This window comes from Ceratotherium simum, chromosome 1 (assembly GCF_057802395.1).
Source record: "Ceratotherium simum simum isolate JZ-2026a chromosome 1, ASM5780239v1, whole genome shotgun sequence".
Lineage (NCBI taxonomy): Eukaryota > Metazoa > Chordata > Mammalia > Perissodactyla > Rhinocerotidae > Ceratotherium > Ceratotherium simum.
The window spans coordinates 16,281,381-16,295,028 of NC_141900.1; the positions used below are offsets into that span (position 1 = coordinate 16,281,381).

At 37.3% G+C, this 13,648-nt stretch overlaps 1 protein-coding gene across 1 annotated transcript in view; it reads left to right on the plus strand.

Annotated features, from left to right (window-relative positions):
- The window catches only part of LOC101399778 (M1-specific T cell receptor beta chain-like), a 31,470-nt gene extending 19,862 nt beyond the window's left edge, over positions 1-11,608 (plus strand). The window contains 4 exon segments of the mRNA XM_087436216.1: positions 4,035-4,296; positions 4,298-4,359; positions 8,405-8,452; positions 10,578-11,608. Of these exon segments, the coding sequence (XP_087292342.1) occupies positions 4,035-4,296; positions 4,298-4,359; positions 8,405-8,452; positions 10,578-10,825 (620 nt within the window). The 3' untranslated portion in view covers positions 10,826-11,608.
- Positions 11,609-13,648: the final 2,040 nt, after the last annotated feature.

The window sequence follows — 13,648 nt, forward strand, 5'->3', positions numbered from 1 at the left end:
GACATAATGGTATCGCACACTTAATAAACTATAGTATAGTTGAAATATAACTCATGTATGCACTGGGAAACGAAAAACAATTGTGTGACTTGCTTTCTTGTGGTATTCCTTTATTCTGGTGGTCTGGAATCGAATCTGCCATATCTCTGAGGCATGCCTGTACAATTAGACCATGAAATATAAAAAGAAGATCAAAACCACCAAGGAACCAGATGAAAGAATATCTGTGATTATCTAGCAAGAAGAAGAGGGTCAAATTTTATGCTCAGAGCTAGGAGAAAAAATGAATTGGAATTCACAGTTTTCATTAACTGATGAAATGCACAGTAAAATTTCAAACAGGCCATGTTTTTCCCACCACAGTATTAGAAAAGGACTTCAATGCATGAATCCTTTAGGAAGAAAGTGAGGTACAAGAGTGGACATTGCCTTTAACATCCATTTTACAGAATGGAGGAAATGGTCTTTCAGCAAACCCATTTTATACCACCTCTGCATCAATGCTATGGGCATCATAACATTGAGTGTCATCCACAGATGGTGACCCTCAGCAGATATGTTCAGGAAGGTAACATTTAGTGTCTAACGTGTCAATAGGAGGATTTGAGGACAGGTTTCCTGCCATCTCTCTAGTCATTCTGCCTTGAAGCCCCATTGCCAGGAGTTTCAAGCTGAACTTTCCACATGAGCTGGAAAGATGTCAGTTTCAGTCTGAAATTTCTGCTGAAAACTTGGAATGCAAATAGGTTGTGTTCTTGATTAGGGAAAAGAGCCATTTGTTTTGGACAACACGTGTGAAGCAGTTCCATACACTGACTGAATATTATTAGACTTTAGCCAGTGTTCCCTTAGATTTTCTTAACACTGGGAATGCAGCAGGTAAGACAAGACAATGATTCCCTGTTAATTGGGTGTGTGAAAGGCACATTTCCTGTGTTTATGGCTTTAAGAATTCCAGGCATATTAGAGCAAAGCAGAATGCAAAGGAAGAAACAAATCTTCAAGCTTCCTTACCATGGATCTAATTGCAACCCCAAAATACTGAGTCCCTATATGTAAGGGCAAGTTTGGTCCCATGAGATTAAAATGTCATGTTAGAGCACACAATCATCACGAAAAAATTGTTAATAATTATGATAATGATAATAATGACCATAATAATAATTATAATCACTATTTCCATGGCATTTTTACTCAAATGAGCTTCATGCTCATGTTTATCAGAAAAAAAGTTGAAATTCATGCACAAAATAGTCAAGATGTAAAATCAATTATAGTAGAAACTTGTCATAAATTTGAAATAATATTTAAATGTGAAATAGCTATAATTATTTATTTGATAATGAAAAATTACAAGAAGAAACTAGAAAACACAAAATCAATATCAATAAGTAGGTTTGAAATATCATACTTTAAATGAAAAATGTAGTTGACATTTGGTAAATTTATGTAGAATTCATGCTGTTGTTGCATCTTAATAAAATATAAACAACTCAGGCAATTTCATTCAAATGTATTATTTGATTATGCAGATAAATGTATAGAAATGAATTAGAGAAGTTTATTTTTTTACCTGGTTTCTAGTCTATGCATCATGTAAATGACTTTGACCATAAATACACTATTAATAAGTATTAAACAGAATGCTTAAAGGAAAAACAGGTAATTATTTAGACTATAGGCACTAACCATGTATACACAAGTAAACTATTTAATGTTCAGTTAACTATTATATTGAGAAAGAAATGGAAATGTAAGATTCATTTTGTTCTAAAAAGAGTTAAACTTAAAGAATATAGGTAAAGAAAAGGGACAGGATAAGAATAATGTGTTATCATACAGAAAATTTTCAATTCATCATTTTATTTTCAATTTCTTTACTATAATGAATCAGAAATATTCTTGTGAAGAAAAAAGTTTCCTAAGATGAAAACTAGATTCTTTAGTAAATTGAATAAGGACTAAAATTATTTAAATACAATATATGATTGAAAAATTAATCTTGTTCTATATAACGTGATTTTAAAATTAAAAACAAAGTATAGAGGCCGGCCAAGTGGCATAGCGGTTAAGTTTGCGTGTTCTGCTTTGGCAGCCCAGGGTTCACTGGTTCGGATGCTGGGCACAGACCTACTCATCGCTCATCAAGCCATGCTGAGGTGGCGTCCCACATACGGCAACTAGAAGGATGTACAACTATGACATACAACTATCTACTGGAGCTTTGGGGAGAAAAAGGGAAAAAGGAGGAAGATTGGCAAAAGATGTTAGCTCAAGGCCAATCTTCCTCAAAAAATAAAATAATAAAAAATATAAACTGCTTCTGTAAATAGAATCTTTAAAAAAAATGTATAAGGTTGGAGAATTATAGTGTCTTACTGTCATAATCAAAAATACCATTTACACTAAAAGCAAGATATATAAAATTAAAATAATCACATTATGACCTAATTGTATTTACAGCATGAAAAAAACCTCAACATTGTGTGCTTACTAATTTACTATAAAAATCAAGAGCTTTGCTATATAGGCAGAACTTTCAAGAATTTTTTTTCTATTATTCTCAAATAAGAAATCAAATTCTTCTTTTCTTAAGAAATTGCCGATTGAATTATTTAACTCCAAGCTAGCCCCAAAGAGAATATTAATAAAGCATTTGTGTCAATTGGAAAGCAAATTGAAAAGGGTTTTGATATTTATAATTCCCATTGTTAGATTAACAATAAATGTATAATCAACTAACATTCCAGAATCCAAGGGACATGCCTTTGTAAACTATGATGTTTTGTTATATATTTCGACATTATGTCTGCAAGAGACTCTGAAACTGTGACATTTAACATTACACCAATTATATATATACTTTATTCAGCAGGTGAAAACAAAGAAAATAGTGGAACTCTAAAACAGTTCAGCAGCCTTATAGGGCAGACACTAATTTTGGAGGAGACATTGAGAGTCAAAATGTGGTGTATTCTTAGTCACACTTAAACATCAAGAAATTCCAAAATAAAATGTGCTTTTTGTGAACATATTCTAAAGGGAAACAAAATTCTGATAAGCGCATTCCTTGATAAGATTAATATAATAGCATTTCTGAAAATAATGAATGAATTTTTCAATAGGAGTTTTTGAAATATTGCTATTTCGCTTCTAAATTCAAGGCATTGTGATATAATTTGGAGGCGCAGCTTAAATATTGCCCTACTCACAAACCTGGGGTGGTTCAGTGTGAAACTGAGACGTTACATAAAATTAGACATCAAGTAGAACTCCCTTACCTCAGAACTGAGCATGGGATCCACGTTTGAAGCTAAAAGGTCAAGCTGATGGTCAAATACACGTGGAAATGGAGTCCCATTTACAAGTGACTGTGCACTTTTAAAAAAATGAATAATTTCCTCCTCATATTTATTTGTATGGCAAATAAGACTAATATGGGTGCATTCCAGAAACAGTCAAATGAACAGTGAGGTTTCACAAAGTTGCAGAACAGGAAAAAGTGTTATTTGGCCGAAAGAGCATAAGTTACAAAATTCACGGGATGGGAAAGGAGAACTATGTTAGAAAGGACCAAATATTCTCATGTGTAGAGAGATCATCAAAGCTACCTGATCTCCTCCCCCATTCCTGCCATCTACCAACCCACCTTGAAAACATGCTCCATATGATGGTACAAAAGAAGTTTTAAAAAATACGTGTGCTCATGAACGTTAGATGCCTTGAAATGGGGCAGTTAATAGGCATACCCCATTCTAGCATGTGGAGAAAGAACAAAAGCCACATTTTAATACAGGCTCTGCCACTTACAGTTGTGACTCTGTGCAAGTTACATAACCTCTGGAAGATCTTTTCCCGTTAAAAATAAGAACAATAAATACCTCACAGTCTATTGTGGATGGAAGGCCACAGTAAGCACTAATTCAATGGCAGCTTTTCTTCCATTTACTATATGCGCTAGGTTGTTCCAGACCACACAATATTTGTGCTTCTCTAATGATTCTTTTTAACTGCTGTTCCATTTTCCCCCACAGACAGAAGCCTTCCTGCAGATGTTTCCCCCAAGCCCACTATTTTTCTTCCTTCAGTTGCTGAAATAAATCTCCATAATGCTGGAACATACCTTTGTCTTCTTGAGAAATTCTTCCCAGATGTTATAAGGGTATATTGGAAAGAAAAGAATGGCAATAGAAGTCTGGAATCCCAGCAGGCAAACACCATGAAGACTGATGACACGTACATGAAATTCAGCTGGCTGACCGTGACTGAAAAGTCAATGGATAAAGAACACAGATGTCCAACACGAGAATAATAGAGGAGGGGTTGACCAAGAGATTCTTTTTCCTTCAGTGAACAAAGGTATGTATATATAAACATAACCTCCCAGAACATTTTTTTTCAAAGGGAATATCCTACCTTTTCTATCAAGTATTAATGAAAAACAATCAAATATAAATCTTTCTTAAATGTTGTTGCATTTATTGGTAGCATAAATGTCCCTCTACTTCCCCTAAGAATTAAAATAGTATAGACTTTGGAAAACAGGAAAAGAAAAAGAAAAATTCCTTAACTTTTCTCAGCCTCAGTTTTATCAACCAAAATATTAAGGTCTCAATCTTGTTTTTTAGAGTGATTGATGGAGTAAATGAAACAACATATGTGAAAGCACCTAACAATTTAGCACACAGGAAATGCTCAAAAAGAGACTCCTCTTTTGATGAACTTACTTGATCAGGAACTAAAGCAATTATACATCTTTCTGGAATATTCTACTCAGTAAACAAAGTCACTCACTTTAATCTTGCTATTATCAGATTATAAACTCAAAACAATGTTAGTAGGTGACAAACTTGTGGTCTTTTGAGAGCCAAATTGTGGCTCAACAAAAAATAGCATAATTTGGCCGTTGCAGTTTTATTATGATCTTAGATTTTCTGAATTTGTATTTTATGTACCACCGTAAGGTAAAATTTCCTAATTAGAGTTTGGATGAGGCTAATGCATACACACATACTTTCATTCTACATAATGAATGTATTTCTTGCCATTGGTAAATGCAGCTCAACGAACATTTATTGCAGACCTAGCCTGTGCCTGGCCTGGAAGGGATGTGTGGATGAGCACACTGGGATGAATTACTGTCCCAAGGAGGCTGCACTACAGTAAAGAGAATATATTCTTTTCCTAATCTCTCAAGTTCACTTGTGATTCAGGCATGATGTATCAAAAGAGTCCTGGCAGTGGTCCAGTAACTCACTAGACTCAAGACTTAAAGTCCTGAGTATGAACACAACAAACCGAAGTCCCCAGAGTGCCCATAAGAATGAATTAGTTTGTACTTTGCCCTGTGGCTCACAAACCCTTTTGAAGCAGTGGGGAACAAGCACAGAACAAAATGTGCAAAGACCTTTGCTGTGCTCCAGTCAAATTTCTGAAGTCAGTCTTTATCTTTTTGGTTCCTTAGTTTTTTCAATGATCCAATTATCTTCGAACACTTACCTTGGCTTTCTCCTAAGGCCGTGATGAAGAGTAAATGTAATAATGACAGTGAAAACCCTAGCTTTTGAAAACATAGCATGATGTATTTATTTATGTACTTATTGTATTTTTTTTTTTTTTTTGTGGAAGATCAGCCCTGAGCTAACATCCATGCTAATCCTCCTCTTTTTGCTGAGGAAGACTGGCTCTGAGCTAACATCTATTGCCAATCCTCCTCCTTTCCGCCCCCGCCAAAGCCCCAGTAGATAGTTGTATGTCGTAGTTGCACATCCTTCTAGTTGCTGTTGTACTTATTGTGTTTTTTAATATCCTTTCCTAAAACTCACTAACGTAAGATTTAAACACCAGCCCTAATTTACTATTTCTACAGCTAAGAAACAGAAGGGAAGCAAATATGCAAAATACAAGTTTAGTATAACCACCGGGCAGAAGTGTCCTGTTAGGTTTTGATTCTTCTAGTGACCAGGGAAAAATAATTTGCAGAGTGAGTTCCACGGTGAGGATTATCAGAGAGAAGTTGCTGTTCATAATGTGTTTTACTTGGCCCCTAATTTCTGAAAGTAACGCAGACCATGGGCCACTCAGGGCAACAAAGCTAAAGAGGACATTTCTGTTACTGTCATTCTACAGGAAATTTCTAATGCTATTTCTTGGGAGTTTTTTGTTTTTGATAAAAGTTAGGAATATAACATGGAAGCACAAATCAATGAAGTCATTTTGAAGAGATAAAACTAATCTGGTCCAAGTTTTTCGCCAACCTTGATTGAAAAAGAGAAGTTATGATACATACACAGATTTTATTATGAAAATTTGTTACTTTATTGTTTTTCCTCAATCAATGCATGGTAATAAAAGAATTTTATTTATTTTTTAACGAAAAAGTCACTGTTAAGGAAAAAGAAAGACTTCTAAGACACATTACAGTCGTTGTTGAATATATTTTAAAATCTAAACATGGCTATGTTAATATTTTTATTCTTGGAATTTATTCCAAATTCTATATCTCAAACTCAGTTTTAGAGCTGTCAAAAAATATAGCTCATTGAGTGCATAAAATTGTATACCAGATCCACATCCATATGGACAAGATCACATCTGGTAGATAAAGGATAAACCAAAACAATTGGTTCAACTCTTGTTTTCCTCCGTCCAACAATCAATTATCTTTAAAGAAAATTTTATGTTTGTATGTTTGCCTTCCTCTTTTTCTTTTTTTTTTGCATTGTTATAAGCCTCACCTCAGGTTGTATATATTCAGAGAAGTATACGTGATTTAGCCTATATTTGGAAAGAATTACAGTGAAATGTTGAGTTCCTGTAATAAAATGTTCATTACCTAAAAATATTTAACATATTTTGAAGAGAAGATGTTTTCAGTGTTCACAATAGTGGAATTATGTTTTTTCTCTATAGATTATTTTCTATTTCTATGGATTATTTTTACCAAGTACTTTCCACATGCTGTACCTCACTTAATTTCCCACAAGGATCCGTTGAACACTGGCTCTGCTGTCAGGGCTCTGACTCTCAGCAATTATATACACGCCCAACCTTGCTTCCTCATCTGCAACAAGGAGTCCTCCAAACTACAACTCACTTCAGGGTGACTGGAGCATTAAAGGAGATAACACATGTGGAGCATTTAACACAGTGCCCGGCACAGTAATAATCACTCAATAGCTATTATCTGCTTTTCTTTTTGGTGAGGAGGACTAGCCCTGATCTAACATCTGCTGCAAAACCTCCTATTTTTGCTGAGGAAGATCGGCCCTGAGCTAACATCCATACCCATCTTCCTCTACTTTATATGTGGGATGCCTGCCAAGCATGGCTTGACAAGCAGTGCATAGGTCCGTGCCTGGGATCGGAATCTGTGAACCCCAGGCCATCAGAGTGGAGCACACAAACGCAACCACTACGCCACTGGGCCAGTCCCAATAGCTATTAGCTTTTATTCATATGGTTGTCATGGCCACAAACACCACCGTTCCAGAAAATCATGTATATGAGTTGGGGATATTGGGATATGCATGCTTTGGAAAGGTATGCCTGATTTCCTTTGTTTAGGTGGGAAATTTGCATAAACCAGATTCCGTCAAATGTGAGATTCTGTTGTGGATTCTAAGATTTGATGAATTGATTTTGGTAGCAACTCTTCATGTCAGCATCATGTGCTGAAGACTGTAGAGTAGCCACATTTTCGGTTTACTTTTCCATTCAACAAGTATTTCTCCAACACCTCTTTTGTGGTGGGCACTGTGCCAGGAGCTGTGAGTACATAAGGAAAACAGGATAGTCTTGGATATTATCGTTCAGTTGTGATAAAGAAGAAAACAATGTATCCTTCATGAAGGTCAGCATCTTCATGTGTAGAAACACAGTGAAACATGAATTAGATGTACTGAATTACATAGAATCAGATGAGCTACTCCTGTAATCATAGGGCTCATATTTTTAAGGAGGGTCTCTCTGTCAGCGGATTGTATGTGTGTGTGCATACACACATACTCATATAAACAGATACACACCCTGTCAAATAATGGGCATGAATAATTGACTAATACTTGCTCTCACTTCTTCTGGTTGCCACCTCAATTTTTACTACTGTCGATTCCACAAGGGCTTATCCAAAACATAAAAGCAGTAAGTGATTGTCTATGTTTGCCTCTCTGTCGTGCTATAGCCTTTTTTTCCCTCCCGATCATCTTAACTTTGGAACTTCTCAGGCTTAAAGTACAAAAGACTGGAATTGAGGGACTCACAATATTTATATTTTTAATGACTGTCTCTCTTCTCAGCATATTATATATATATAAATATATATGTGTACACACACACACACACACACACACAGTCAAGTAATGGGCACGGAGAATTGACTAATACTTGGTCTCATTTCTCCTAGTTGTCACTGCTACTGATTCTACAACAGCTTCCCCAACAGAGGAAAGTGGTAAGTTTTGCATATGTTTGCCTTCATGTCATGTTGTAGCATGTTTTCTTCCTGACCAACTGAACTTTTAAACTTCCCTGACTTAACATAGAAAAACTAGAATGGCTGGCTGTTGCAGAATAGACTGAGTGATACTTTAAATCAATCCATCATTTCCTAGGAGTCATCTTAACACCATAAATGCTGGTTTGGGGATGAGATGACTGAATTAGAGGATGCAGTGATAGGCTTTGAATTATTTCGGCAATGGACTTCATTCATTTGCATGGCTTTTGTTTCTAATGACTGAGGAATACATGATATCAAGGTGCTTCTAGATTTTTTTGAAGTCTTTGATCTTTGCTAGTAGCTAATAACGTGAACTGAGAAGTACTGAGAGCTTCGTATACAGAAGGCATTGTGCTGGGTTTCGCATGCATTTTTTTGTTTAAGTCTCATAATACTCCTAGGAGGTGGTACAATATTTTTTCCCCATTTTATAGATGTTGAAAATGAAGTAAAGTTAATTAGGCCCTTGCACCATGTCACATAGCTAGATCTGGGGTTTCAACCTGGCCATCTGAGTTAAGAGTTCATACACTTACTCAGTCTTCCTTTCCTCCTCTAAGATATAGTCCTAGAGCCAGAAACCCCAAAGCCAAGGCTCTGAGGCACGATGGACAAGTAGTGGGGGGTGGGTCAGTGCATGGGCTTCACAGTATCACAGACTGCACTTGAACCCCAGTTATTTTAATGATTAGTTACATCAAAATAGGAAAATTACTTACATATTCTGAGCAAGGTTTTCCTCATCTGCCAACCAGGAATTTATACACCTAACTCAGTTATTGAAGAGATAAGGTCACCTAAGTGGAATGTCTAGTATAGGGTGTCTCATTTGGCTGTCACAGAATCAGCACTAGTTTGTGCCTCTTTCTCCATATATATGTACGAAGAAAGTAACTAGAGGTGTTGGCTCAAGCCCTGCTGATAGTTCCTCCATTTCTGATATTAAGGCGGCTCTGGACCTCCGCGAACACCTTACTTGACCAAAGGCAAGGAGTTATGAGCACACCCACTCTGAGATCCATTTCTACACAGAGTGCTAATGAATCTACAGTTTTGACTCTATTAAGATAAAACATGTAAAAGGGTAATTTCCACAGGAAGAGACTTGGCCTTGTGGTTCATTCAATAGCCAGACTGGCTCGCCATAATTATCACTAATTATTTCTTCACATCATATATTTCTTTGAAAACTTCAATCGTATTAAGAGCAGATATCCTCTAACATCATAGTTACAGTGAGGGACATTTAGGAAGGACAAGTGAGTGAGCCATGACTTCCTAAAGTTTCAGAGAATTTGGATTAACCACTCTCTTCCATTTTATATAATTCCTTCTTTACTAAATCCTCCCACGCACTGCACTGTGAACACCACCAAATTTCCACGGGTTGTACCCTTCATAGGAATCACATTGCATCACAGCGTGTAATGGCTCAGATGCTTCAGAATAAGAATTCAACTTTATATTTATGCTTAATGTTTTGATGTCTGGGGTATTTATTGCACTTGGAGGCAGAATTACAGAATAGCTAAAAATGTGTTCTTTAAAGTCATGGTGCTGGGATTGAATCTGGTTTCTGATACTAAATGCATGACGTCAGGCGAATTACTTCTCTCTCTGTTTTCAGTTTATGTGAATAATGGGACTAAAAATGATAAACTCACAAAATAAAATCTCATAGCTTATTGTAAAACTTAAATAAGATTAAAGCTTTGTATGCAAAGCTCTCAGAACAAGTGTTTGGCGTTTGATTAGTGGTTAATGAATATTAGCTATTATCACTTAGGGACATCGTGGGTGTGAAGAAATGTTAAACGTTATTTGTCACAAATACTTTTTTCCCATTGGACCCATGCATTAAAAATACAGCCTTACATTTCACATTTGGAATATTCTAAATGAATTTAGGTTGTTGATTGACATGTCTTGTAAAATGCATTCTGATTTGTCTTGTTGTTGTCTGATGTGGCGGACGGGATAGATGTTTACTTTTGTTTTTTGGTGGTGTGGGGTGTCACTGCAATGTAGGTCATCAGAAATAGATAACTGTGACCACCCTCCCATTAATATGTTCCAGCTTTTCAGAAGAAAAGTCGAAACAACCAAAGTCTTCTCTTAGATACCCTGCCGCTGCAGCTCACCAACACTTTTGCCTATTATGCCTACCTCCTCCTCCTCCTCGTGAGTGCGGTCTACTTTGTCATCGTTGCCTTCTGCCTGTTAAGACAACAGCAGTGTGTGGCAGTGGAAAGAGTTCGTAACAGATGGTGGCATAAAGATAACAACTTTTCTCCATTGTTTATTCTCCCTAAAACTGTCTCCTGAGGATCTAGCTGGGCATTCTCTCTGGGTTTGGGTTATTTCAGTTCACCTATGTATTTTTCTATTATGTCAATATTACAAAAATATTTTTAACACCACTGGGCAAACTGAAAATTTCACTCTGTAACAACAATGAATTCTGCCGTTACTCAGGGGCAGGGTCAAGGGGTAGCCCTTTAGCACCACTCTCTCTATGATCTCCATCAGCTCCTCCAGAAACCCAAATAATCATGCCTTCTGAGTACAGACAGCATGCAGCATCTAGTCACCTCCCTTAAGGCCGTTTAATCAGATGACCACCATGAAGACTTCCATTTTTAAACATACTTAAGTTGCCATCATTGCTACTTGAATTCTGTACTTTCTTTTTCATCATAGGCACAATATAAAAAAATCAAAAGTCTACATTGGTCTTTGTGTACTTTAATTTGATGAAACCCAGCTGAAAGTTCAAGGGAAGAAACAGCATGACAACTGAGTTACCACATCTAGCATTGGTTGTAATAATGGTCGATACCACAGTTCTAATTCTTTCCCTGAGTTAGTGGTTCTGATGATTTCTTTGGGGCACTGTCATCAAGAGGAGCCACAGTCCAATGAAGGCACTTAGGTTGCTTCTCTTTCAAAGGTCACCAGATTCAGACTCATTTGGTTTGGGACATTCCGATGCTGTCAGTATAACATCTAGCATCACTTGCACTGTGTCTGCTCGCTCTACACTAGTGTTTCACAAACATCATGTTTCCTGGTCCTCACAATAACCCCATGAGACTTGCAGTAACACCAAGAGGCATCGCAGTGGAGGGGTTAAGCCCCTGGACTCTGAATCCTGAGTCTATGGGTTTGAATCCTGGGCCTAGTGTTCGCTTCTGTGTGACCTCAGGCAAGCTATTTGAACTTTCTGTGCCACAATTTCATCATCTGTACAAAGAAATTACAGCGCCCTGTCTCCTGGAGTTGTGTGGATTAGATGAAGTAATAATGTCTGGTACTTGCAAGTCCTCAACAGCCTTAGCATCTGTTATAGGCAGGTCTACTTTTGAATAGTAGGTACTACACAACACAAAAGCACTGACAGTCATCTCTGATCTTATTTCCCCACAGAGAGGATAGATGTGGGCAGAATACGGACTCTGAGTTTCTGCTATGCGGCAGGCAATCCTATTAATCCTCTAGTAGCCCCTGGAGGTAGGTACAATTATAGTCCACAGTGTAGATATTGGAGAAATTAAGTTCTCTGCTCAAGGTCACTGTTTTGTAAGTAAGAGTCATTTAAAGCCAGGCACCTCTGAACTCAGAGCCAGTATTTTCTTACTTACTATCAGGTGGCTTTCCTTTCAATCACTGTCAACTGGGAAAAACAAAACAAGGCAAAACAGGCACTGATTCTTCACTAAGGCAACCTCCAGGGAGTCAATCAGAACTTTCTTGAAGACTTGTGGGTGCATCTATGTTTTCTCCTCATGTATATACTCTGTTATTACCATAATTGCTCCCTTTATTATCAACATTATGGAAATCCTACTTTATTCTGAGTGTGTGTCCTAGATTTGCAACTGCTTTTTGGGGGGCTGCTAGTGAAATGGACTGAGAGTCTTGGGCACTACAACCCCAGATGGTGCTCTCTGGGCGTACCATTCTGACACCCCAGCACCTCCTCTAGACTGAAAGGGCCTGGAGGTCCTCAGAGTCACCTGTGGAAGACTCTGGTAGGTCCAGGTGCATTTATGAGGTAGGAAGTAGGTTATACATCCTTTTTGGTCGTGTGCTTTTCCACCACAGCACAACTACTACATAGTGTGGAGGGAGAAACACTGACCCCGAGGTCGCACCTGACACCCCATAGTTAGAGCCTCGGCTCCTTGGTTGGGCTCTAACTAGCTGTGTCATTTGTTCTTGATTGTGTCACATTGCCTAAATTCACCCAGCTTTAAAAGAAAGTGTTCTAATACAATAATGTCAGATTTCTAGTGCGATTTACAAATCCAATGATTAACATCCAAATGAAGTAATAATAGCAAATGTTAGGATAGCACTTACTAGTACTGCTCTAAGTACATGTTAACTTATTTAAGTCTCACAAGAATTGTGCGATATGTACAATTATCTCTGTTTTATAGATGGGAAAACTGAGCCAGTTAGATGGTAAAGAAAGTCCCCATAGTTAGATGGCTAACAAGAAACAGATCTGGGATTTGAACCCAAGCAGCCTGGCTGCAGGAGCTCTGCTCTTAACTTCTACATTATTTGCTACTAGAGTAGAAACAGGTTACTTTAGTTTCAGTTAAAACAGGAAAATTTCTTTCCCTATTGGGCTAAGAGCTGGTGAAGAGAACTTTACCTGTCCACACTTCCTCTACTTGCTCCTATGCCATTCGTACAATTGAGGGACATTGGCCAACCTCTTACACAATTTTCATGCTGGGAAGACTTTTATATGCTGACCTCCCACCCACCAATAGGACTTCTGTGACTAAAGTCCATGGCACCCGGTGGGATAAAATCAATACCAGAACAACAGGTTGCATCCACAGGTGTGCAATGGATAAACTAGGCAAAGATTTACACAATGCCATGTAAAAATACTTGTGTCTCAAAAGTCTATATAGAGCTAGAGTCTCCATACACTTCTCAAGTATAACAAAGGGAAACTTCAAGGCAACAATTCTCCAAATTTCCCCATTATGAATTCTCCATACTGTTTTGAATTCTTTTCCTCAGAGACTTCATTTTTGAAGGCTTTCTGTCAATCAAGCAGGACACAATTAAGTAATATTTGATTTACCCCTTTATATTAATCAAAGTCCCATGTAACTGCCCATTAGC